Raw genomic sequence first — 23441 nt, 5'->3', positions numbered from 1 at the left:
TTAAAAATAGTATCACATATGACACATCATAAATGATCTCAGGCTTATTTGGATTTAATAATCTTGATAGGGGCAAGAGAGATAGCACAGTGGTAAGGCATTTGCCTTAGACGCAGGATGGTGGTTCGAATCCCGGCATCCCATGTGGTCCCCCAAGCCTGCCAGGAGAGATTTCTGAGCATAGAGCCAGGAGCAACCCCCCTAAGCACTGCTGGGTGTGACCCAGAAACCATAAAATAAAAAATGCTTTATAGAGAATTTTTCTGTCAAAAGAAATAAAAATAATATGTTTGATGTAACATAAGAAATGTTTGAGATAACTCACTGAAATTCCAAAGGCTCGGGGCCGGAGAGATAGCATGGAGGTAAGGTGTTTGCCTTTCATGCAGGAGGTCATTGGTTTGAATCCCGGTTTCCCATATGGTCCCCTGTGCCTGCCAGGAGCAATTTCTGAGCCTGGAGCCAGGAATAACCCCTGAGCACTGCCAGGTGTGACTCAAAAACCACACACACACACACACACAAAAAAGAAATTTCAAAGGTTCCATGAGAAGTATCTTCCTACCTTAACACATTTCCAACAACATTTGAATAGGCTGCTTTTAACCTAGAGGTATTTCCACACCTGCCATTTCAGAAACTTCTCTTCAAGTACAAAGTGACACAACTGGAGATGAAAGAGTTTACTGTTCCCTCAGATAATCTTTGATAAAATGGAGAAACCTGTTTTCCAAACGGACACTGAGTAGAACTTTTCAAGCAGAGCTTAGATCTTCTAGTAAGGGTATACAGTCTTTTATGAGTTCTTTTTTTGTTTGTTTGTTTTGATTTTTAGCGGGGAGGGGAGGCCACACCTGGCTCTGCGCTCAGAAATCGCTCCTGGCTTGGGGGACCATATGGGATGCCTGGGGATCAAATCGCGGTTGTCCTAGGTCAGCACATGCAAGGCAAATACCTTACTACTTGCGCCACCGCTCTGGCCCCTTTATGAGGTGTATGTGTGTATGTTTGTATGTTTGTTTGTTTGTTTGTTTTTGGGTCACACCGGCAGCGCGCAGGGGTTACTCCTGGCTCTATGCTCAGAAATCGCTCCTGGCAGGCTCGGGGGACCCTACGGGATGCCGGGATTCGAACCACCGTCCTTCTGCATGCAAGACAAATGCCTTACCTCCATGCTCTCTCTCCAGCCCCCTTGATGAGGTTTTTAAGTAGCCACCATGTACCTGATTTAAAGCGTAGCTTTCTCCAGTGATTGTTGTGAATCAAACCTAGTGAACTATAATTTAGTGAACGATGTACAGAAAATGCTTCTGACACAGAGGTCACTGTGAGAGGAACCGCAAAGCCTCCCACTGAATTATAGCCACATAGGAGAATACAGATGATTGCACTTGGCTAAACCAACTGGAAGGTAATTACCTCATTAAGGGCATATGCAAATATTTCCACTTAGTCACAATTTAAAATGTTATGAAAGAGAACAGAAGTACTAGATATAAAACACCTGATAAAACTGTTTCGAGGGCTGAAGAGATAGCACAATGATAGGGCATTTGCCTTGCATGCAGCTGATCCAGGGTGGATGGTGGTTTGAATCCCGGCATCCCATATGGTCCCCAAGCCTGCCAGGAGCTCGAGTGCAGAGCCAGAAGTAACCCATGAGTGCCGCTGGGTGTCACCCAAAAACCAAAAAAAATAAAAACCAAAACCAAAACAAAATAAAACCAAAACGAAACAAAAAACTGTCTAGACCTCTATCATATATAAACACTATCATAGCATATATGAACATTTCATCCATAATCATTTTGATACCGTAAAATATGTAGTTGGCAACATATTAAATTCATTTTTCCTTAGATTGAATCTAAACTTTCTTGACCTATAAACTTTGCCAACTTAGTTGGTGGTTGCAACTATTCATCCCAAGAAAATGATATAAAACACTCCAATATTTTTTTTTTTTGGTTGGTCCACTTCCAACAGTGCTTAGGGATTACTCCTGACCCTGCACTCAGGGGTCAGGGCTGGCGGTGCTGGGGGAATCATACAGGATGTCAGGGATCAAAGCTGGTGCTACTGCTCTAGCCCTAAAATTTTAATGTGTCCATAATACAAATGTTTCCCTGCTAATTCAAATTAGACAGACTCTCAGATATACACTCTTCAAAATCTAGCAATAGTGAAGTAGGTGGAAACTATGAGAGAGAAATAAAGAGGGGCTGGAAAGATAGACATCAGGAAAGGCACTACCTTTCATGTTGTTAACCTAAGCTCAATTCCTCGCACCCCCAAAAGTCCCTCTGAGTACTACCAGGTATGATTACTGACTATAGACTCTGAAGCAAGACCTGGGCACTGACTGCATTGTATGGCACAGTAAACAGGTAGGGGAGAGAAAAGGACCAGAAAGCAGAAGGGGAGGGGAGGGAGAAGATGGAGGGAAGGGAAGAGAGAGGAAGGAAAGGGGTGGGTGGGGAAGAAAGGAGAGGATAGGGTGGAAGGGATGAGATGGAATGCAAGGGGAAGGGAGGGGAGGGGAACAAATGGAAGGGGAGGAAGGGGAGGGGAGGGGAAGGAGAAGGAGAAAAGGGAGGGGAGCAGCGGGGAGGGAGGGAGGGAAAGAGAGGGAAAGGGAAGGGAAGGGAAGGGAAGGGAAGGGGGATGGGAGGGGAAGAAAGGGAGAGAAGGGCAAGGAAGGGGAAGGAAGGGAAAGAAAGGGACAGGAGGGGAGGGGAAGGAGAGGGAGAGAGAGAGGAAAGGAAAGGGAGGAGAGGAGAGGGAAGCAGAGAGGAGGCAAGGGGAGGGGAGGAAAAGGGAAGGGAAAGGGGAAGGGAAGGGAGAGGAGGGGAGGGGAAGGGAAGAGGAGGGGAGGGGAGAGGAGAGGAGGGGAACAGAGGTGAGGAAAGGGAACCTGGACCTAGTAGCTGGGCTTGGGCTGAGAGAAGGGCCCAGGCAGGGGTAAAGGTCCAGGTTTGGGAAAAGGGCTGTTGGCTGGGATCAGGGTCCAAGGCTGGGAGCATGAACCCAGGGAAGCATGATCCTGGCTGGGAGGACCAGGGCCTGGCCGAAGAACCAGTGGTTCGAAACAGAGCCCAGTCTGAGAGAAGGGCCAGGTGCTAATTGGATGGCCGAGGGCTGTGAGAAGTGCCCTGGGCTGAGAGCAGGGCCTTTACTGGAAGAAGGGCAGAAAGTGGGAGAAAGGGCCCTGTGTTGCACCCCCTTCCACTATCCTTGCGTCTCCAACCCTTACCCCTGCTGAGCAAAAACAATGTGGCCTGTTAAAACTCAACCAGGACTGACACAGCCCCCTTTATGTTAATCTTGCATCTCCTGCCCCCACCCTCACTCAGTAAATGAATGTGCTCTGTTAAAACTTAACCATGAGGGGCCGAGCGGTGGAGCAAGTGGTACATTTGCCTTGCATGCGTCTGACCCAGGACAGACAGTGATTCGATCCCCCTGTGTCCCATATGGTTCCCCAAGCCAGGGGCAATTTCTGAGGGCATAGCCAGGAGTAACCCCTGGGCATCACTGGGTGTGACCCAAAAAGCAAAACAAACAAAAAACTTAACTATGATAAGGGAAAGGCACATGCAATGTGTCTAGTCTGGACATTTTTACAAAGACAGGATATTAGCCAACCGCATCAATTACAAAAACAGGACATACCTAAGACATAGACAGCATGCTGCTCCCCTTAAAGTTTAATGAGCTCAGCTGACATTATCCTTTTATGGAATTACCCCTTTGGACCATTTTGGCCACCTGTGCTAAGTTCCGCATCTGTTTGCCCTATACAAACCCCTGCTGTACTCAATATAGACAGAACTGCCTTCACAGAACCCCCGCTGTGTCTGTGTCCTGGCTTTGGGCTGAGTGGCACTGTGGTGAGGCTTTTCCCTTCCTCCCGACCCTCTAGGTCCCACGCCAAGAGAGAGACAATCGGGATGACTCCTTGTCAGTGGTGCAGCGTCTGCTGACCCCAGGTCCCCATGGAACGACAGTCCTGGGCTGAGAGAAGGCCCAATGCTGGGAGCTGAGACTGGGGCTGCAAGCAAGACCCTAGGCAGAAAGAAGGGGCCAGGCCTGTGAGGAAGACCAGGGTTAGAAAAAGGGCTAAGAGCAGAGCTCGGGTCTCAGGACTTAGGCTCAGGCTGAAAGCAAGGCCCTGGACTGGGATCAGGACTGGAGAACTACCAGTGCCTGGGAGCCGGGCCCAGGTTTGGAGAAGGGATGGCAATGGAAGCACAGGACCCAGGACTAAAAGAAGGGCCCTGGGCTGAAAGTATAAACAGGGGATGGGAGAAAAATCAATGGCTGGGAGCAGGGCCCGGGGTTGGCAGAAGGGCCCTTAGCTGAGAACGGGACTCCAGGATGGCAGAAGGGCCCAGGGCTGAGAGGAAGGCCTGGGGCTATAAGAATTGGCAGGGGTTGGGAGCATGAGCTTGGGGCTGGGAGCAGGGACCTGTAACTGGGAGCATAGCAAGGGTCTTGAATCTGTACCCAGGGTGGGATCAGGGTCCTGGGCTGGGAGCAAGCGTTGGGCTTTGAGAAGGGCCAGAAATTGGGAGTAGGGTCCAGGGCTGGAAACATGCCTGGGGCTGTAGTATGGCCTGGAGTGGGAAAAGGCCCTAGAGATCCAGGCAAAGAGAAGTTTCTGGAGCTGGGAGAAGGGCCTCTGCTGGGGAGAAGGGCCCATGATTGAAGATTTTCCTGGAGCAAGGAGCAGAACCAGGGTCTCGTGCTGGGAGGAACCAGGACTGGAAGAAGGGTCCAGGGGCTGGGAGAAGATCCCAGGGGGGCTGTAGGAAGAGATCAGAGCTAGGAGAAAGTCCTGGGACTGGGACAGGTGTGAGGGCTGTTAGCAGAGCCCAGGGCTGAGGGAAGGACCCCTAGATGGCAGCAGAGCCAGGCTGGGACCTGGACCAGAGGCTGGAAGAAGTACTTACTGGGGCTAGGAGTCTTGGGTTGGGAGCAGGACATAAGACTGGAAGAAGGGCCATGGTGGAGAGCTGGACCGCAGGCTGGGAGAGTGGCCCAGGATTGGGAGAAATGACTGGGGCTGAGAGCAAAGAAACAAAGGTAGAATCAGGAGTAACTTCTGAGCACTGCTGCATGAGGCATATAATCCCCCCCCCCCAAATAAAGTGATCTTAGAATATCAACTGAAAAAAAAAAAAAAAAAAGGGGCTGGAGAGATAGCATGGAGGTAAGGCGTTTGTCTTTCATGCAGAAGGTCATCGGTTCGAATCCCAGCGTCCCATATGGTCCCCTGTGCCTGCCAGGAGCAATTTCTGAGCATGGAGCCAGGAATAACCCCTGAGCACTGCCGGGTGTGACCCAAAAAAACCACAAAAAAAAAAAAAAAAAAAAAAAAGAATATCAACTGGACCAGCTTTTTTTTTTTTTTTTTTTTTTTGAGGGGGGGATTGAGCCACACCCTGTGAATCTCAGGGTTTTTTCCTGGCTCTGTACTCAGAGATCACTCCTAGCTTGAAGGACCATATGGGACGAAAGGGATCAAACCTGGGTCTGTCCTGGGTCAGCCGCGTGCAAGGCAAACGCCCTACCTCTGCGCCATCACTCCAGCCCCTGAACCAGCTCTTTTGCATGTATTGAGCATGTGTTCACATGTTAGTGTGAGTGGTATATGTGTATACGAACATTTGTGCATGTGCATGTAAATGGATTGGTGAGGGTAACCTATTTCTATGTCTATGTTCTCCTGGGCCCCTTAGTCCTCCTGTGTTCTAAAAATTTGTCCAGGAAACCCCAGCACATGCCCACTGGATGTCTTTGCTGTAAGAAGGAAGGGCAGCAGTGAGACTTGTGAAGAGCCCATCAGACTCCGACTGAATTAGAAGGATCCTTCCAGAAGTCGCTGCAGGTGAACTCATCACAATTTACAGTTGGGGTTGGGGGGTTGGGGGAAGGCTGCCAGGATGGAACTCAGGGGTCCACCCCTCACAGCCACTGTGGCTCCCAAACTCCACGCAGAGCTGCCCGGAAAACACTTATCAGAAAAGATGCCTCATTTCTCTGCTGAGTGCGATGGGGCACCTGTCAGGGGGCTGCAGCCTCATTCTCCCCAAACCCGCTTCTAGTTTCCTTGTCTGAGTAATCTGTAATCTTGGGATCAAATGGGCACCGTTTTGAAGGTGCCGGAGATGGATGCCACAGGCAGGAGGTTCCTGCGTCCTTCCTTCCCATGACACCTGGGCGAGGCGGGCATAGATAGACCCATGGGTGAAATGCTGTGTGGCCAGCATTCCGAGGGGCAGAATCCAAACCCCGCACCCATCTGCTGAGCCTCAAAGCAGTGGGATTCACAGGCCCTTGGGGCTCGGGCCTCTGTCCCCGTGTGATTTCGGGACATCCCAGTGGCGGGATCGTGGGGGTGGGTGGGTTGCGGGTTCAGGGATGAGTACGGGTCACTACAAAAGTGACGAAAGATGGGGGGGGGTGGCGAGGCTGTGATTGGGGCTGTATGGGAGTGTGTGAGTCTGTGCAGGGGCTGGCTGAGTGATCCTGAACCCCTGCTTCCTACCCGGAGCTGAATTTTGCTCTGCTCAACACATGCCAGACATGCATGTCCCTAGAAGTGAAACCGAATCAGATGAGAGGAGAGCCAAGGTCTATGGGAGTGGGGGGAAGCAGAAACAGTGCACTGTGCCTCTGTGCTCACTCAGCTCTCTGGTAAATAGTCTGAAAATGTCTCCTGGAGAGTTATAGGAGCTAGAGAGTTACAGGCACTGGCCCGTGGAGGAATCGTAGTTAGGAATTAGCCTTGGGAAGGGATTCACTCTGTGGGGGCAGCCTCTACCCACTCTCTTCCTGTGCTGCCCTCCCTCTCCCAACTTGCTGCAGGAGACACGAGGGCCTGCATCTAGTCTGGGAGTCAGGTCCAGGGATGTCGGCTGGGCTCAGCAGTGGGGCAGGCAGGAATGTCAATGTGCAGGCCAGATCTCACCCTGGGTGGAGTGAGGCTGGATCTGTGAGTGGGCTCAGCAGGTAACGGGAGAAGTGGGCTGCAGGCCAGGGGAGGCTCAGACTCCACCCATAAGGGCCAGGAGCTCCTGGGGTGGGCCCAGAGGAACCTTCTCCTCCCTACCACTGACTGGGAAGGAGAAAAGCCAACCTGGTGCCATCGGTGGGGTCACGTCTGTGTCACAGGGTGCAGCAGGCCTGGGGCTCTGCTCCTGACATGCAAATCCTGAGTTCTCTGGAAAGGAGAAACCAAAGCACTCCCATATGTAGAAATCCAAGGCCCCACCCAGAGAAGGGGGAACCTCTCGAGAGACAAGAAGCTAGAAAAGAGAAGAATCCAGGAGACTATAAAGAGAAGGCCATGGCACAGCTGGAAGGCATTGGCCTTGCAAGTGGTGGATTCTAGTTCCATCTCCAGCATCCCCTAGAGTCCCCGAAGATCGCCAGGAGTGATTCCTGAGCGCTGAGCCAGAAGTGACCCCAAGTGCCGCTTTTGGTACTTTCCAGTGAGACCCCAAAGCCAAAACCCAAATCCGAAGAGCAGGTCGTAAGGAACTTGCTTTGCTGGCGCCCCTGCGCACCACCAGGGATCACTGCTGAGTACAGCCAGAAGCCGCCGGGGTGCGGTCTGGGACCCCCCCCCCCAACACCTCTTGAAAGGAACCGGAGAGCAAGTCGGGGGCTCTGACTTTGTTTCTCCCGAGGTTGCTCTATGCCAACAACATCTCCCGTGGAGGCCCCCACAACCTCACCTCCTCCGCACCCCCACTTCATCCCGGCCTCTTCCACTGCTGCAACCACCGGGGCGCTGCTGTGGAGCTTTTGGGGTTTGGCTTGGTTGGGGCCACACCTGGCGGCATTCGGGTTCCTCCAGGCTCTGAGGCCCATGCGGAACGCCGGGGGTCGAACCCGGACGCCCAAGCCCCTAAAGGCCACTCTTCACCCTGAAAAGAGCAAAGGCCATTTCCCCCGAGGGGCTGGCAGGCGCCCTGGGGCGGCTCGGCCTGGCTGGCCTGGCCACTCTTGGGGTGGGAGGCTTAAAGGGCGTTTCCCAGTGAAGACAAGTCGCTGCTTTCGAGGAGCAGACGGGAAGCCAGCCTGGGGGCGCCGGAGACCAGCGGGCACCAAGCACGGCGCTCCCGGTCGCCGTCTCCCTGTCCCCTTCTCCATCCATCCACCTGCAGCCCGGCGGATCAGCCACTTCCAGGGGCGCTCTAGGCGGCGGCGGACTGCGGCTCGGCGGCTCGGCGGCTCTGGCGCCGCTCTAGGCCGGCAGCTCAGCGGCTCCGGGGACACTCTAGGCAGCGCACTCGACTGCACCAGGCGGCGGAGGCGGCGGAGGCGGCGGCATAGCACCCGGTCGCCGCTCTAGGCCGTGGAGGACCGCCGCTTAGGCGACCAGAGACGCTTCTTGGCTTGGTTGGCCTGCAGGGGCGCGCTTTCGCCATGGGATCCGCCGTTCCGTGGACACTCTAGGCAGACGACTCAGCTACTCTTGTGGGCGCTCTAAGCCGCGGAGGATCGTGGTTCCACTGTCCTTAGGTTCTGGAGGTCGGGCCCGGAGATATAGCACAGCGGCGTTTGCCTTGCAAACAGCCGATCCAGGACCAAAGGTGGTTGGTTCGAATCCCGGTGTCCCATAGGGTCCCCCGTGCCTGCCAGGAGCTATTTCTGAGCAGACAGCCAGGAGGAACCCCTGAGCACCGCCGGGTGTGGCACAAAAACAAAAAAAAGGTTCTGGAGGTCGCCGTGCGTTCTAAGTCCCCTGGACTGGCCATCCCTAGGTCACTGGTTCCTGGCCAGGCCCTGCCCTATGGCCTCCAGCCCCCAATTTTCGCCCTTTTAGGACGTTTCCGACCTACCCGGCAGTGCTCAGGACTTACTCCTGGCTTTGCCCTCAAGGGTCATTCCTGGCTGTGCTTGAGAACCGTATGGGATGAAGGGAGTCGAAGCTGGGTTGGCAGCATGCAAGGCAAACGCCCTCCCCTGCTGTACCATCCACTCCTCCAACCTGACTTTCGTGTTTTATTTTGACGGTCCTCAGGGCTCACTTAAGTCTGGCCCTGTGCCAGAGAACACTCCCGGTGTGTTCAGGGGACGATATGGGATGCTGGACATTAAACCCAGGTTGGCTGCTTGCAAGGCAAACGCCCTCCCTGCTGTGCTATATCTCAGGCCCCATCGACCTCCACCTTTTGCCAGTCTTTGCTCTTTGGGGAGTCTTTTCTCCTTCTTGAATGCTCGTGGTGTCCAGCCAGGGGCAGGATCCTGTAGCAGGGATCATAGCCATTCTTGCCTGTCCAATTCCCATCCAAGTGGCCGCACAGATTACTTTGGGCACTGCCCTCAGCTCCCATGCATCCAGGGCCCTTTAGGATCTCTGGGGAATTAAGTGTCCTGGGTCCAGGATTCCAGCACTCCACAACTTGGAGTGATACTGGATGCCCTCTGTGACGCTGTCCCAAACCACCTGGCAGACCGTGTAGAGCTATTTGTTCCAGGGGCCTCTGTAGAGCGATTGTTCTGGAGATTCTCCTTGAGACTGAAAGTTCGGGGACACCACAGCCCCAGAGATGGTGATGACAGCACAAAGAGAGGCACCTTCCCCACGATGATTAGTGATTCCTAATTGGGCTCTGGTTACCCATCAATACTGCTTTGCTCAAGAGACACTCCTAAACCTCATTATTCTGCTCAGCTTCCTGCCCCCCCCCCATTATGATCCATTACCCCTCAGTTATCCCAGTTCTTCTTTTGGTGCTAGATGGAATTTGACTGTTATCTGCCTTTCTTCCCATGTTGATTATTCCTGAACAATTAATGTCCTATGTGAAGGACAGTCAGGGCTCTCAGTCCACGAAGCGGTGAGCCCTGTAACCCCATGCTATCTCGAGTCTGTCTTGTTTTTTGTGTTTTGTTTGTTTGTTTGTTTTTGGTTTTGGGGTCACACCTGGCAGCACTCAGGGGTTACTCCTGGCTCTACACTCAGAAATCGTTCTTGGCAGGCTCTGGGACCATATGGAATGCCGGAATTCGAACCACTGTCCTTCTGCATGCAAGGCAAATGCCTTTCCTCCATGCTATCTCTCCGGCCCCTGTCTTGTTTTCTCTTTTTTTTTTTTTTTTTTTTTTTTTGGTTTTTGGTTTTTGGGTCACACATGGTGGTGCTCAGGGATTACTCCTAGCAGACGCTCAGAAATAGCTCCTGGCAGGCACAGGGGACCATGTGGGACACCGGGATTCGAACCAACCACCTTTGGTCCTGGATCGGCTGCTTGCAAGGCAAACACCGCTGTGCTATCTCTCTGGGCCCGTCTTGTTTTCTTCATCCTCAGAGCACTCCTGCTTCAAGCCAGTTCCCCCAGGGCTGGACTCTGGTGGGATGACTCATGGGCAGTGTCTAGATGGAGCCTCTCACGCCCTGTGACTCATCCATGTGCTTCCTGTGCAGTGGTTGTGGCTGCATTAATGAAGCGGTTCCCCTCCAACCTCTTCTCCCTCCAGATCTCTAACATACCCCTCCAACATTCACCTTTCCAGGACCTGGAGCAGGCCTCAATGCTGGATGGGATGTGGAGGCCTTAGGGCTCCCTTGCCTCCTCTCCTTCACCCACCCCCCCCCAAGCAGCCATGCATTCTGCTCCTGCCTCAATATCACCAGACAAGGGTCCTGCATAGCCAGCTGTATCCAAGGGATACCTATGGGGTGCCAGGGCTCTGCCCTCCTTAAAATTGCCATCCGTAGACAGAAGGGCAGGCCAGGGGATTGCTTAGTCCCCTGATGGCCAAGGCAAAGGAGCCTAGACTGAGGCTCACATGGGAGGTGCAAAGAGCCAAGGGCAAATTATGGCAAGATCCAGGCAGAGAAGATTCGAGGGCAGTGCAGCGGCATGGGGTTGGTGTACAAGAACCTGCTCAAAGAGACTGCTTGTGTTGGTGTTAAAAGTTGGTGTGCATTTCTGCCTTGCCACTCAGCCTTGGCTCTGCAGGGTGCCTGCTCACACAGTCCCGAAAACCGTTTATCAAAGTTCTGTCCCAAAAGCACAACCCTAGAGGACTTCATAAACAATTGTACGCCGAGAAATTTTATGCTTTCGAGGCCAGAGTGATAGGAAAGTGGGGAGGGCATTTGCCTTGCACACGGCCCACCTGGGTTCAATCCCTGGCATCCCATAGGGTCCCCCGAGCCTGCCAGGAGTGACTTCTGAGCACAGAGCCAGGAGTTACCTGAGTGCCGCCAGATGTGACCCAAAAACTAAAATGAAAAGAAAAAGAAATTTTGCCTTTTCATTGGCTGTAGGAAAAACAGGTTTCCAGGTGTCCTGGTGCAAATGCTCTTGGTCTCCAGAGGCCCAATGAGGTCCTGCTGCCAGCTGGGTGCGTGCCCAGCCCTCAGTGCCCTGGATCCCTCCACTGACAGGCAGTGCTTCAGCTGTTTGTGGATCTGCATGGAGGATGCCGCTATGGGCTCTGTGCCCAGCTTCCCTTCACAGCTGGCAGGGTCCCGACCCTCACATAGTAGCATAGTAGTATGGAAGGCTGATGTCACAGTGTCACAAGGACACTTGTCACGCTCCTGTGGCCCCTTCCACCCCAGCTGGGGCCTTAGAGTTGTGCAATGTAGCAGGACCCACGCTGAGGAGGGGCTGCGACAGTCACAGCCACTAGAATCAGGCTGACCAGCCAAGGTCACCAAGTGTCAGGATGCTGGGCACAGGCCCTGGGTATGTCTGGGAAGGTGCATCTGGGAGCCCAGGGGTCAGCTTTCTGCACCCTGCCTGGTGCCAGGCCGGCTCTTTCATTTTGTTTTTTTGGGTTTTGTTTGTTGTTTGTTTGTTTTAGGGTCACGCCTGGCAGTGCTCAGGGGTTAGTCCTGGCTCTGCATTCAGAAGTCACTCATAGAGAACTCGGGGGACCATATAGGATGCCGGGATTCAAACCGAAATCCATCCTGTGCTGGCCACATGCAAGGCAAACAACTTAACACTGTGCTATCACTCCGGCCTCATTTTGTTTGTTTTTTAAGGGGCCACACCAGGAGGTGCTCAGGGGTCACTCCTGGCAGGCTTGGGGGACCCTACAGGATGCCAGAGATAGAACCTAGGTTGACTGCGTCCAAGGAAAACGCCCTCCGCACTGTTCTATGGCTCAGGCCCTGGGACACAGCTCTTTCTGCCCTGGGGCCTAAGTGGACAGTGGTCGCACGCCCGGACCAGGCCTTCCCAGCTTAGGCCAGCTCTTTGGGGCTTGGTTTCCTCCTCTCCCCACAGCAGCTTAGGTAGAGAGCACAGTCTACGTCCCAAGTCCAGACATTTGAATCATTGCACAGGATTCCCAGGTCATCGGAGCAAAGTTCAGTTTCTGTGCTAAACAAGTTCGGGCTTGGAAGTGTTGCCACCCCCACAGCCAGCTGGGCCCTGAGGCGTCCCCGCCTCTCCTGCTGTGGCTTTGGTTCACCCGAGGACAGCTCTGTCCTGTACCTGGTCCCCAGGGAACAATGACCATGGCAGCAAGGGTGGGGAGTGCGTGAGGAGTCTGAGGGGTGTCTGAACCCCCACAGTGCATCAGGAGGGATCCCCTCCCCTTCCCCTCTCCCTCAGATTCCTTGTGGAGTCTGGGCTGACTGAGGCAGAGGCGAACCCCACTCCCTTAGGTATCTGCTGTCCTAGGTCACCTCCGTGTTCCAGAACATTCCCAGAATACAGGTCTCCGGAAGTGCCCTGGGAACACCTTTGCTCAGGAACTTCCTGCTTTGGGGTCACAGTTTGGTGTTCTCACAGTTCCCACAGCTGGGAACAAGGACAGGAAATGCTACCAGCCATTTTCTTTCCATAAGGGACAGAAAGTTCCAAACACAGTGTCTCCTGGGTGGGGGCAGGAGGGAGATTCGGGCTAGGGCTGCCCTGGTGGCTCCTAGAGCTCCTCACCCCACAGAAGGGGTTTCTTGGCCCGGCATGGTTAGTCCTGCTCATTATGAAGAGCAGGGCCATGGTTCAGGGCCTGGGCCTCAAAAACCATCCCCCATGGGCTGTCCTGGGTCCTGAGGCCTAGGGGAGCCCCATGGTAGACCCCAGAACCCAGGACTTTGCTCTCTGGTGGACCACTGCTTTGTAATGTTCTCGTCATGCCTGGTCCCTGAGACCAGAGCCCCTGGAAGTGGTGACTGCTTAAGTCAACGGTTGGAGCACCTCTGGGTACAGCCAAGAGATGTCCAGAGGATGAGGAGGGAAACAGAAGTCTCTGAGACAGAGGAAAGGTCTGGGCCCAGGGGCTTAAGCCAGGATGGGCTTTCCCCCAGGTTTCTCCACAGCCCTAAAAAGGGCCACAGATACCTGGTGGGCCCTGGTTCCGCATCCCGTGGCTGAGCTCCCAGGCCAGAGGTCCCATCACTGCGAGCTGGAGACAGGAAAGCGGGGCTGGGGGTGGAGGGAGAGTGGGGGGTTGGGATAGGGTGAAGAGTTGGGGGGGGTCCTCCGCACCCGTCAGGCTGAACTATAAGGTCTAGCTGTCTTGTGTGGTGGATGAGCTCACGGCTCAGGGGAGGGCAACACTGCCCGGCTGGGGGCCGTGGTCTCCTTTTACAGAGAGGTCTCCGAGGCACTCCCACCTGTGGCACCTGTGAGCTGATTCCACCCTGGCTCTCCACAGATGACAGTAAGCACCGCCATGGCACAGGACCATTGTATGTGGCTGGGCCACTGGGCTGGAGCCACTCTCTGGGTCCCACAGCCGGGGGGGACAGTGTCGAGGCAGAGAGTACACGACTCTGAGCTCCCCATGCATGGCTCTGAACTCCCACATGCACGCAAGAATATGACTCCCACTCATGCGCTCGGATCTGAACCCCCACATGCTTGCATGGCTCTGGACCAAGGGAGCGGCAGAGGGGGGACCGTGACCTGGACCCTACTCAGTTCCCTTCCTCCATGTGGCCCTGTTCTTGAAGTAGTGCTGCCTCAAGGCACAATGTGGTTGCTGAGTTGCAGTCATCACTTCAAGAAGGAGAAAGAGGAGGCAGACAAACCACCTCACTTCCCACAGGACTTCCTGGGAAATAGCGAAGAGGAGACTGGCACACGTGTGGGCTATGCCAGGTGCCCGGGAGCTGGTGGGAATCGCGCTCTAATGCGCCATTGCAGTGGAGGAAACTGAGGTTCACTCCGGCCTCCTGCTGGCCCAAGGGCTGCACGACAGCCGGGGCCACGTAGCCCGAAGCAGAAGCAGGGACGAGTGGGACCAGGGTCTCCTCCCAGGGACCCCCAGGCATCGTCGTCCTCCTAGCCGCGGAGCAAGACCTGCCTCTTCTTCCTCCTCTTCTCTGCATCCCCGAGCTTGTCTCCGGACGGGCCACGCACCCCACGGGCACGGCACGCCCGAGGACAGGCGTGTGGACAAGGAGAACCAGGGAAGGCCCAGCAGGGAAGACCCGCCACATTGCGGACAACCTCCTGGGCCCGGGCCGGGCGTGCAGAGGGAGTCCCGGGGGGGGCAGGGGGAGACGAAATGAAGACTGCGGGGGCTGGTGGGGCCTTAAGGAGGCTGCGGTTTATTCCCCGCGGCTGCCGGGCGGGACACGGGGGTGGAAGCCCAGCCAGGAGCGGGAGTTGGGGCTTCAGGGCCCCAGGAACCGGAGGCCGGCCAGGAGGCTGAGCCACAGGCTGGCGGCCACGGCGAGGGGGCAGCTCCAGGGGGCCCCCGCGCCCGCCCCCCGGGGGCTCCACGGCCCGCCGCCCTGGGGGTCCCGCGGCCCAGCCCCGGGGCCCTGCCAGGGCGGCACGTTGCACAGCGGGGCCTCGCAGCAGGTGACCGTCATCAGGGTGCGCTCCACCGTCTTGGAGAGCGGGCGGCACGAGTCGGAGCACCAGGCCGAGTAGGTGGTCAGGGGCCCGGACTCTGCGGCGAGAGCGGCGGGGGAGGCCGTGCCGGGCTGCAGGGCGCCCCCCGCCGCTGCCCTCTCCCCGCCGGCCACTCACCAGTCTCCCCGTGCGAGACCAGCGTCTTGCAGAAGCGGTGTCGGGGGCCGCAGCGCTGCTGCTGCGGGCACCTCTCCGGGCCGGCCAGCGACTGGCACGCGTAGCAGCGCAGCAGGCCTGGGGCGGGCGAGCGGGCGGGGGCTCAGCGGGCTCGGCCGTGGCGTCACGCCCACCAACGCCCCTCGGCCCCTTCTGGCTGTCTGGGCCTCCCGGGTCAGCGCTCAGGGCTTCCTCCTGGCTCTGCGCTCAGAGGTCGCTCCTGGCAGGCCCAATGCGGGACCTTTGGGGGTGCCGGGATTCGAACCACCGGCCTTCTGCGTGCCGGGCGAACGCCCTACCGCTGCGCCAGCTCTCCGGCCCCGCCCCTTCCCCTTGGCGATCCCGGCCCGCCCAGCTCTCCGGGCAGACAGCGGGACCGGCCCCGACCTCGCCTCTCACGCCCCTGACCACGCCCTCCAGGCTCTGACCCCGCCTCTCGCGTCCCCTGGCCACGCCTCTCCCGGCCCTGACCCCGCCTCTCCGCGCCCCGCCTCTTCTAGTCTCTGGCCACGCGTGCCTCATCCCGTTCATCCGCGTCCCTCGTGGCCCCGCCCCTTCCCGGCCCTGGCCCCGCCTCTCCGCGACCATCGCATCCCATCGCACGGGCCCCGCCCGTCCGGTCCCTGGCCACGCCCATCCTCGCCCCGCTCCGCCCCTCCCTTCAGGCCACGCCCCTCGTCCTCTCCAGCTCCGCCCCGCCTGGTCTGCGCTGCCTGCTGGAACCCAGAACCTCCACCCACCCCTGGCCCTGAGACGGGTGCCCCTGCCCACTCCTTGGGCTGACCCCGCGCCAGGACCCCAAGCCTCCCGTGCCCTGCGCTGATGGGGCCCGGCTGGAGGGGAGCGGGGCTGCGCTGCGCCCCAGCCCACACGCCTCCCCCTGGCCTGGGGTCTCACCGTCATCCCCGCTGTCCCCGGGCACGCCGGCCCCCTCGTCCTCGTCGTCGTCGTCGTCGTCGTCGTCGTCGTAGCCCTCCTGGCCCGGGTCCACGTCGTCCTCGTACTCGTCGTCCTGGGCCTGCAGCTGCCCTCGTGTCGGCCCTGCTTGGGAGGGGACCCGGTGACTGCCCGCTTGTGCCCTCTGGTCTCCCCGCCTTCCCCGGAGTCTCCCCGGGGTCCCGCAGCCGTCCAGTGCTCGGGACAGGAGCCGGCGGGGCTGAGAGGCCTAGCGGGGGCTTGGCCAGGGGGTGGGGGCTACCCGGGGGTCCGCAGAACAGCAGAACCAGCAGGGCTGCCTCCAGCGCCTTCATCCTCAGGACTGAGCTCTGGCCCCACGGCTGGGACTGTGGGAAGTGGGACACAGGGCATTGCCAAGGGGCTTCCTGCAGCCCACCCCGCTCCAGCCTCAAACAATGGCCTCACTCGGGGCCCTGCGGCAGGCAGCGAGCCAAAGCGGCCTTTCCTCCTGAGACCTCCAGCCCAGGGAAGGGGAAGCCTCACTCAGCCTCACAACATCCCGGCCGCCTCGGTCATCCCACTCAGACTGCAGCCAGCTAGACACTGGGCTGGCCGGCTGCAGATCTGGCCCCTGGTTCCTGCTGGAGGGCTCTTGGCTGGCTATCAACTGCTCTGTGGGGCCATTTAATTCAGCACAGAAGCCCTCGCTCTCCTCCCTCTTTGCCTGCCCTCTCCCAACTATCTATGACCTCCTCCTCCTCCCTCTCCCCCCTTCCTCCTTCCTTCCCCGTTTCCCTCCCTCTTCTGTCTCCCCTTTCCTCTCCTCCTCTCCCTCCTCCTCTTTCCTCCCCTCCATACAACTTCTTCCTCCTCCTCCTCCTCCTCTACTCCCCCACTACCCCATTCCACACCACCCTTTCTGGTTCCAACTCCACCCTCTAACCCCAGACTCCAAGGCAAGAGCACAAAGCAAGACTCAGCACCCAACAGCGGTGCCCAATGCTGTCCCCTCGCTCCCCTGTGCCCCCCCCCCTTGCTTGCTTGTCCTCACTTGAGGGCAGACTCCCAAGATGGTGCTCAGAGGTGTCCTGGCTCAGTAGTCATATCGTGTTCCTGGTGACAGCAGCCTTGGTCCGCAGGCCACTTCCGCCACTTCCTGCCCCAGCCACTGTCCCTCACTGACTATCACTGTCCTTCACTCACCCTCACTGTCCCTCACTCTCCATGCTGCCTTCCCACTTCTACACTATTCCTTTTTTCAGGAAGGGGGAGGCCCACACCCAGCAGTTCTCAGGGCTGACTCTGAAGCAGTCAGGAATGCAGAATCCTCTGCACTCAGACATCACTCCGTAGGGCTCCGGGCCCGTATGGGATGCTGAGGATCAAACCCAGGTTATTAGTGTGCAAAGCAAGCACCCTCCCTGCTGTGTTATGGCTTGCTTGGTCTGCACCAGGAACCTCAAAGCCCATTTCCTTTATTATAGATACCCTCAGTCCCACCCACTCCCAACCCCAGGGCCACGTGGGCTCCCCAGCCCCTTCCTGAACCCCAGACCCATCTTCCTGCGTCTGCTGCCTACCGCCCCACACTGGACTTTGAGGGGACCTAGGGAGTCCCCAGCCCCTTCCTGAACCCCAGACCCATCTTCCTGCGTCTGTTGCCCACTGCCCCACACTGGCCTTTGAGGGGACCTAGGGAGTCCCCAGCCCCTTCCTGAACCCCAGACCCATCTTCCTGCGTCTGCTGCCCACCACCCCACACTGGCCTTTGAGGGGACCTAGGGGCTCCTTTCTGGGCTGGGCTCAGGCTTCCTCTCAGCTATGCTGTGTGATTGACACCTCCACTCCTGACTCCTCTTTCAAAGCATTCACAAATGTCACTTTTGGCAGGTCTGAGCTGTGTCTGAGCTTCCTCCTTCTATCCTGCCTGCAAGCAGACTTGAGTCTCATGAAAACTGAACAAAGCAGAGCCCCAAAGTGCAGCTTTCTCCTGCATTTCCACCAGACTCTCTCCCCTTCTCCCTCCCGGATGGCAGATGGCACAGCTCTGTGCCAGGAGAGTTTTCACTCTGACACTCAGTGCCAAGATCCTAGGCTCTCTTTAGGGGATGTCAGAGCTGCTCTCAGCTTCCACACTGTCAGCTCTTGGCCAACCAGGTAGAGTCACCAGGGGCCCTGCTGTGGGCCAGTCTTGATGTCAAATCCCTCCTCATGGGGCTGCTCTTGATCCAGCTCTTGAATCCAGCTCTTGGTCCAGGAGGATGTTAGGAGAGAGGGACAGACTGGGCTGAGTTCACACACACCTGAGTTCATACACATCTGAGTTCACATCTGCCTGAGTTCCCTCACCCCTGCCTGCAAAGTGTGTTTCTGCCCCTCTTCTCCCCACCCCACCCGTCCCGTCCTGCCTCTTTCCCTTTTCCCCTCCCACCACTGCATCATCTTTGGATCAGACCATCTCAGCTCTAATAGTTCAGCTGAATCTACTTTAAACCATTTTTACAGAACTGTAACTCACGACTTCCCTTTTCTTTTTTCTTTTTTGGTTTTTCTGTTTTTTGTTTTTGTTTTTTTTTTTTGGTTTTTCGGGCCACACCCGTTTGATGCTCAGGGGTTACTCCTGGCTAAGCGCTCAGAAATTGCCCCTGGCTTGGGGGGACCATATGGGACGCCGGGGGATCGAACCTTGGTCCTTTCCTTGGCTAGCGCTTGCAAGGCAGACACCTTGCCTCTAGCGCCACCTCGCTGGCCCCACGACTTCCCTTTTCATCTTACAAGTTTCTTTGGGGCGTTGCTGGGGGCTATCGCTAGCTCTGTGCTGTGGAGACCCTGTGTTGCTGGCTTGGAGCCGGGGGGTCAGCTACATACAAGGCCAATGCCTTCTCCTCTACTTTCCAGCTCAAGACTCACCACTTTCCATGCTGCAGCCAGGAATTCCCGGAGCTGCACAGTCTGGGCTATAAACTATGGGAGCTCGATAAACCAGGGCCATGCCCAGATGCCCACCCTCCTCAACTCTGTTTCCCCTTTCTCAAAGTTTCTTTTGAGGAAGTTAGGGATGGGGTGGCTTCTGGCTTGTGAGATGAGGAGACATGCATTTCCTTCAGGAGGGTCTCCCTTTACTCCCTTCCCTTCATGTCCTGGACCGTAGTCTCCTGGGTCTTTTCTGTTTGTTTGTTTGTTTGTTTGGGGGCCACATTGGGCGGTGCTCAGGGATTACTCCTGATTCGGTGCTTAGGAATCATTTCTGGCGGTATTCGGGGTCCATATGAGATACTGGGGACAGAACCCAAATTGGTCATGTGCAAGGCAAACAGTTTACCTGCCTCGCTCTCTCCGCCTCCTGGTTTGATGCATTTGAGGCTGAGGTCCCTGTTTGGTGCTGCTGTTTGTGTGTGCTCAGGGCTCCCTCCTGCCTCTGTGCTCAGGGATTACTCCTGTAGAATGCTAGGGATAGCACCCGGTTCAGCCAGCCTTGAGCGAGACAAGCGCCCTCCAGAATGGTCTGTCGCTCTGGTCCAGCCTACTGGTTTAGAATCCGAACTTCTGCTTTCAGGAGAGTCAAGGGACAATCATGCCTTTCTCTGCCTTCACACCGGGCTGGAGAGTAGCCCTCTGTGTCCTGGATGGGGCGCTCGCTGGACAGAAGAGACCTTACCAGGGGCCGGAGAGATAGCATGGAGGTAGAACGTTTGCCTTGCTTGTAAGACAGTGGTTCGAATCCTGGCATCCCATATGGTCCCCCGAGCCTTCCAGGAGCGATTTCTGAGGATAGAGCCAGGAGGAACCCCTGAGTGCTGCCGAATGTGACCCCCAAAAAGAGAGAGAGAGCTCCCCCAAATGTTGGGGGCTCTGATGCAGCCTGCAGCCGCGCGCTCGTCTTAGCCCAGGCTCCTCTGTGCCTACCGCGAGGCCCCACGGGGGCAACGGGAGAGAAGCCGGAGCTGGACCCCACTGTCGCTCCAGGCCTTGGCACTCGCCCCCTACCCACCAGCGGACCCGGAGAGTGAGCTGAGCGGCGGGGTGCGCTGCGGGCACCGTGGAGAGCAGCCTGGAGGGGAGACAGGGAGGGGAGTGGGCGCCAGGCCTGCGCCCCAACAGCCCCGCCTGCGTCTTTGCGCGCGGCGCTCCCAGGGATCCCCAAAGGACCCACGGCCCGCGCCCGGGTAGGGGTGGGCCTCGCGGCTCTCCCGCGCCCCGCCTCGGTCCCCCACCCTCGCGGGGTCCTCGTCTGCGGCTGCGTCCCCGAAAGGCCGGGGCGAGGCTGGCTGTGTCCGCGATCCGGGCCTGGAATGCGAGCGTCCCCCGGGGGTGGTGAGCGCCGGGCTCGGGGCGGGTAGGCGCGGGGCGGGCCGGGGCACCGGTTGCGGCGGGAACCGGGAACGGGGTGTCCTTCCCCGAGCGCAGGTGCGTCCGAGGCGGACCGACCCCCCACACACACAACCAGCGCTGGGCTGGTGCGCTCCGGTGGGGGTCCCAGGACACGCCTGACCCCCCGCGCGCTCCCGCTCCGTGCCAGGCCGCACCTGGACCCCGCGCCCACCCCGCTGCTGCCGGTGCCATGCCGGGCCTCGGCCTGGTGCTGCTCGCCCTAATGTGCTCGGCGCCCGGTGAGTCCCTCCTCGCTCGGGACACCCCTTCCGTCCCCCCACGCCCCCGCCGCGGTGCTGCTGTCCGGATCCCGCGCGCAGCCTGGCTGGCCCCGCTGAGCGCCCCACGCGTGGCCCAGGCACATGGCAGGGAGGGTGCGCGGGCAGAGCAGGGCTGAGGGCTCGAGTGGGAAGCTGCAGGGCAGGGTGCGAGGGTGCAGGCTGCCCACCACCCGCCTAGTCACGCCCCCGTGTCCCCCTCCAGCGCAGGGCCTGTGGTGCCAGGACTGCACGCTGACCACCAACTCCAGCCACTGCACCCCGAAGCACTGCCAGCCCTCGGACACCGTGTGCGCCGTCGTGCACATCACGGACCCCAGCAGCAGTGAGTGGGCACCGGTGGGGGCCCTGGGGGGCGGGGACAGGAGCGAACCACGTCGGGGTACCCCCCACCCCACCCCGCCAGGCCCTCCTGCTGGGCCGGGCTGAGTCCTACTCCTCGGGCCTGGCTCTGGGCACCCCGGATAGGACAGCGGGACTGAGAACTGGGGCTACCGGGCTGGCCCCCACTCGCCCTTGCTCTTGCCTTCGCCCCCAACCCTCACGCCCTGGCCCTGGCCTTGTCTCTGGCCACAGGCCGAAAGGACGCCTCTGTGAACAAGATGTGCGCGGCGTCCTGCGACTTCGTCAGGCGCCACTTTTTCTCCGACTACCTCATGGGCTTCATCAACTCGGGGGTCCTGAAGGTGGCCGTGGACTGCTGCGAGAAGGACCTCTGTAACGGGGGAGCCCGGGACACCCCCGGGTGCACCGCCGCATGGCTCCTGCTGGCCCTGGGGCCCACCCTACTCTGGGCTATGCCCTGACCCCACTACCACCACCACACCGCAGGGCTCTGGCTGGATCCCCGAGCCTGGAGCAGCCCCCTCCACTCCCTCAGCCTGGCTTGTGACTCCTCCCCAACACAGGCCCCAGTTTCTCCGCAGTTCTTGAGCCCCAGCCAGCTGGTCCGTGGACATGGTGAAGACAGGGCTGGGACCCGTCTCCCATGCCCCAACCAGCACCATCTAAGGAGAAATAAAGCCACTTTTGAGTCTGAGACGAGTCTGAACCCGGGTGATGGTGTTCATGGTGGGTAGGGGGTGAAGACGCGGCACCTCCTGGGAGTTCGGGTGGCTTCAGGGCCAGCGCAGGTTTGGGACGTCTGGCAAGGTGAGGGGCAAGGTGAGGGCAGGCCCGGGATGGATACTTGAGCCGGCCTAAGACAGATGCCCTGTGTGGCTGCGGCGGCAGCAGTGCACTCTGTCTCCCGTGCTGTGGGTGAAGGGTGCAGCCTCTGCCTCAGGGGCCGCTTCCTACAGGCGCTGGTAAACCTTCACTGGAGGGGCTAAAGCCAGAGCACCCTTGTGATCCCCTGACGAGCATGACCAGGAGTGCTCCCTGAGTGCAGAGCCAGGAGTAACCTCTGAGCACAGCTGGGTAGGACTTAAAAATCAAAACAGAACCAACAAGCCTTCACAGGCTGTGGTGTGGTGATCTGAGCTGGGTGGCCCTTTTTTTGGGGGTGGAGGGGGCACAGTGGGTCCTTCCTCAGTACTCTCTCTCCAGACTCTGAATTGCATTTTTAGATGTTGTCTTCCCCTGCACTCTGCTCTTCTTGTTTAATGATGCAAAGTAAGACATTTGCTTCACAAAGTGGGCTAGCTATGTCCATGGGGCCTGGGGCCTCCTTGAGGGACTGATGCCTCTCCAGAATGTTCAGTGTTCCATGCTGCCACTGCTGCTTGTGACACTGCGGCACAAGCTAGGTTCCGGAAGGCTCCATATTCTGGGAAGTTCTTGGGACCAACCATGGGAACATTGCATTCAGGCCTCTGCCTGGAACCCCTGGGCTGCTCCCCAGTGTCCTTTGGTTTGGGGTTTGTCAGACCCAAGGTGCCTTTGAGCCCGTGACTGAATGCAGTCTCTCCTGAGATCCTCTCCATTTCCCTTCAGCCTCTCCTGGGTCCTCCCTGCTGTCCTTCCTCTCTCTCTCTCTCTCTCTCTCTCTCTCTCTCTCTCTCTCTCTCTCTCTCTCTCTCTCTCTCTCTCTCTCTCACACACACACACACACACACACATTTCTATTGTCACATTCATAATGCATCCACTCCTCTACCTGTTTCTTCTGATCCTCAATCTGCAGAGCAATGTTGTCTACTTATGGGGTGCTACGTACATGTGCAATGGACACATGTGAATGTTTGTGAGTGAGGCTGTACACGTGTGTAGTCTCATGAGGTATAGGTGGGCTGTGCATATATGCAAAGGTGCACATGTATGTATTGGTGTGGGGTGCACTGAGGTATGTGGGTGTGACATACATGTGGGCACACACATGTGTTGTGTATGCAAAGTAGGAATGCACATGTGTGCTATACATTGCAGCATACATGTGTGCTGTATATGTGCTACGTATGTGTCATTTAAACATGCACCTGCCAGTACCCATGTGTGGTGTGTGATGTGGACATGATGGTTCCCTGTGTGGTGGAGATGTGAATGCCTGTGCAGTAGGTGTCTGCAGAAAACCAGCCCCTCTCTCTGTCCTGGGGATATCAGTGCTGTCACAGGCACCCTGGTCACTGCCCCCACACATGTGGCCTTGGACCTGCTATGTGTGCAGCACCTTGGCCACTAGCCCTCTGACCCCAGACCTGTCCACAAGGGAAACATTTCCTGGTGCTCGAGAAGCAGTGGTAGCAGTGAGTGCCAAAGCCAGGGCATGGCTCAGCATCCTCAGGGCCTGCTGGTCACCTCCATTCTTCCTGTGTAACTCGATCTTACCTGCAAGACCCCTCCCATTCCCAAGGAGAAACAAACAGACCACGGGAATGTGAGCTGAGAGAAGAGTGGCACATCTGGCCTTTGACCAGAAGGGCAAGGAAATTTGCTCAGGGGGATGATGGGGTCT

At 57.5% G+C, this 23441-nt stretch overlaps 3 protein-coding genes across 3 annotated transcripts in view; 2 read left to right on the top strand and 1 right to left on the bottom strand.

Moving 5' to 3' along the window:
• LOC126009489 (ly-6/neurotoxin-like protein 1) overlaps window positions 1-23441 on the top strand; it is a 245391-nt gene that overhangs the window by 120935 nt on the left and 101015 nt on the right. The gene's annotated exons all lie outside the window — the stretch shown is intronic.
• On the bottom strand, window positions 14603-18891 carry GPIHBP1 (glycosylphosphatidylinositol anchored high density lipoprotein binding protein 1). Its single transcript, XM_049772973.1, has 6 exons — window positions 18810-18891; window positions 16453-16571; window positions 16201-16285; window positions 15900-16043; window positions 14964-15080; window positions 14603-14883 (listed from the first exon to the last, which is right to left on the bottom strand). The coding sequence occupies exons 1-6, from the start codon at window positions 18889-18891 to the stop codon at window positions 14603-14605; spliced, it is 828 nt and encodes a 275-aa protein (XP_049628930.1).
• On the top strand, window positions 19474-21585 carry LY6H (lymphocyte antigen 6 family member H). The gene is made up of 6 exons (XM_049772972.1): window positions 19474-19506; window positions 19785-19973; window positions 20070-20193; window positions 20240-20509; window positions 20754-20873; window positions 21125-21585. Exons 1-6 carry the CDS (start codon window positions 19474-19476, stop codon window positions 21352-21354), a joined length of 966 nt encoding a protein of 321 aa, XP_049628929.1. The 3' UTR covers window positions 21355-21585.

This window comes from Suncus etruscus, chromosome 5 (genome assembly GCF_024139225.1).
Source record: "Suncus etruscus isolate mSunEtr1 chromosome 5, mSunEtr1.pri.cur, whole genome shotgun sequence".
NCBI lineage: Eukaryota > Metazoa > Chordata > Mammalia > Eulipotyphla > Soricidae > Suncus > Suncus etruscus.
Note: the sequence above shows the minus strand (reverse complement) of the source record. Positions and strands in the feature narration are given on the sequence as shown.

Excerpts from the sequence above, each read along its gene's own strand:
- GPIHBP1 (XM_049772973.1), bottom strand. The coding sequence starts at position 18,891 with ATGGCCCTGGTTTATCGAGCTCCCATAGTTTATAGCCCAGACTGTGCA. Across the intron at positions 16,286-16,452 it reads ACCGAGGCGGCCGGGATGTT|TCCCAGCCGTGGGGCCAGAG; the intron begins GTGAGGCTGAGT and ends CACTTCCCACAG. Across the intron at positions 14,884-14,963 it reads GGTCTCGCACGGGGAGACTG|AGTCCGGGCCCCTGACCACC; the intron begins GTGAGTGGCCGG and ends CTCTCGCCGCAG.
- LY6H (XM_049772972.1), top strand. The coding sequence starts at position 19,474 with ATGCCTTTCTCTGCCTTCACACCGGGCTGGAGA. Across the intron at positions 20,194-20,239 it reads CCGCGATCCGGGCCTGGAAT|GCGCGGGGCGGGCCGGGGCA; the intron begins GCGAGCGTCCCC and ends CGGGGCGGGTAG. Across the intron at positions 20,874-21,124 it reads CATCACGGACCCCAGCAGCA|GCCGAAAGGACGCCTCTGTG; the intron begins GTGAGTGGGCAC and ends CTCTGGCCACAG.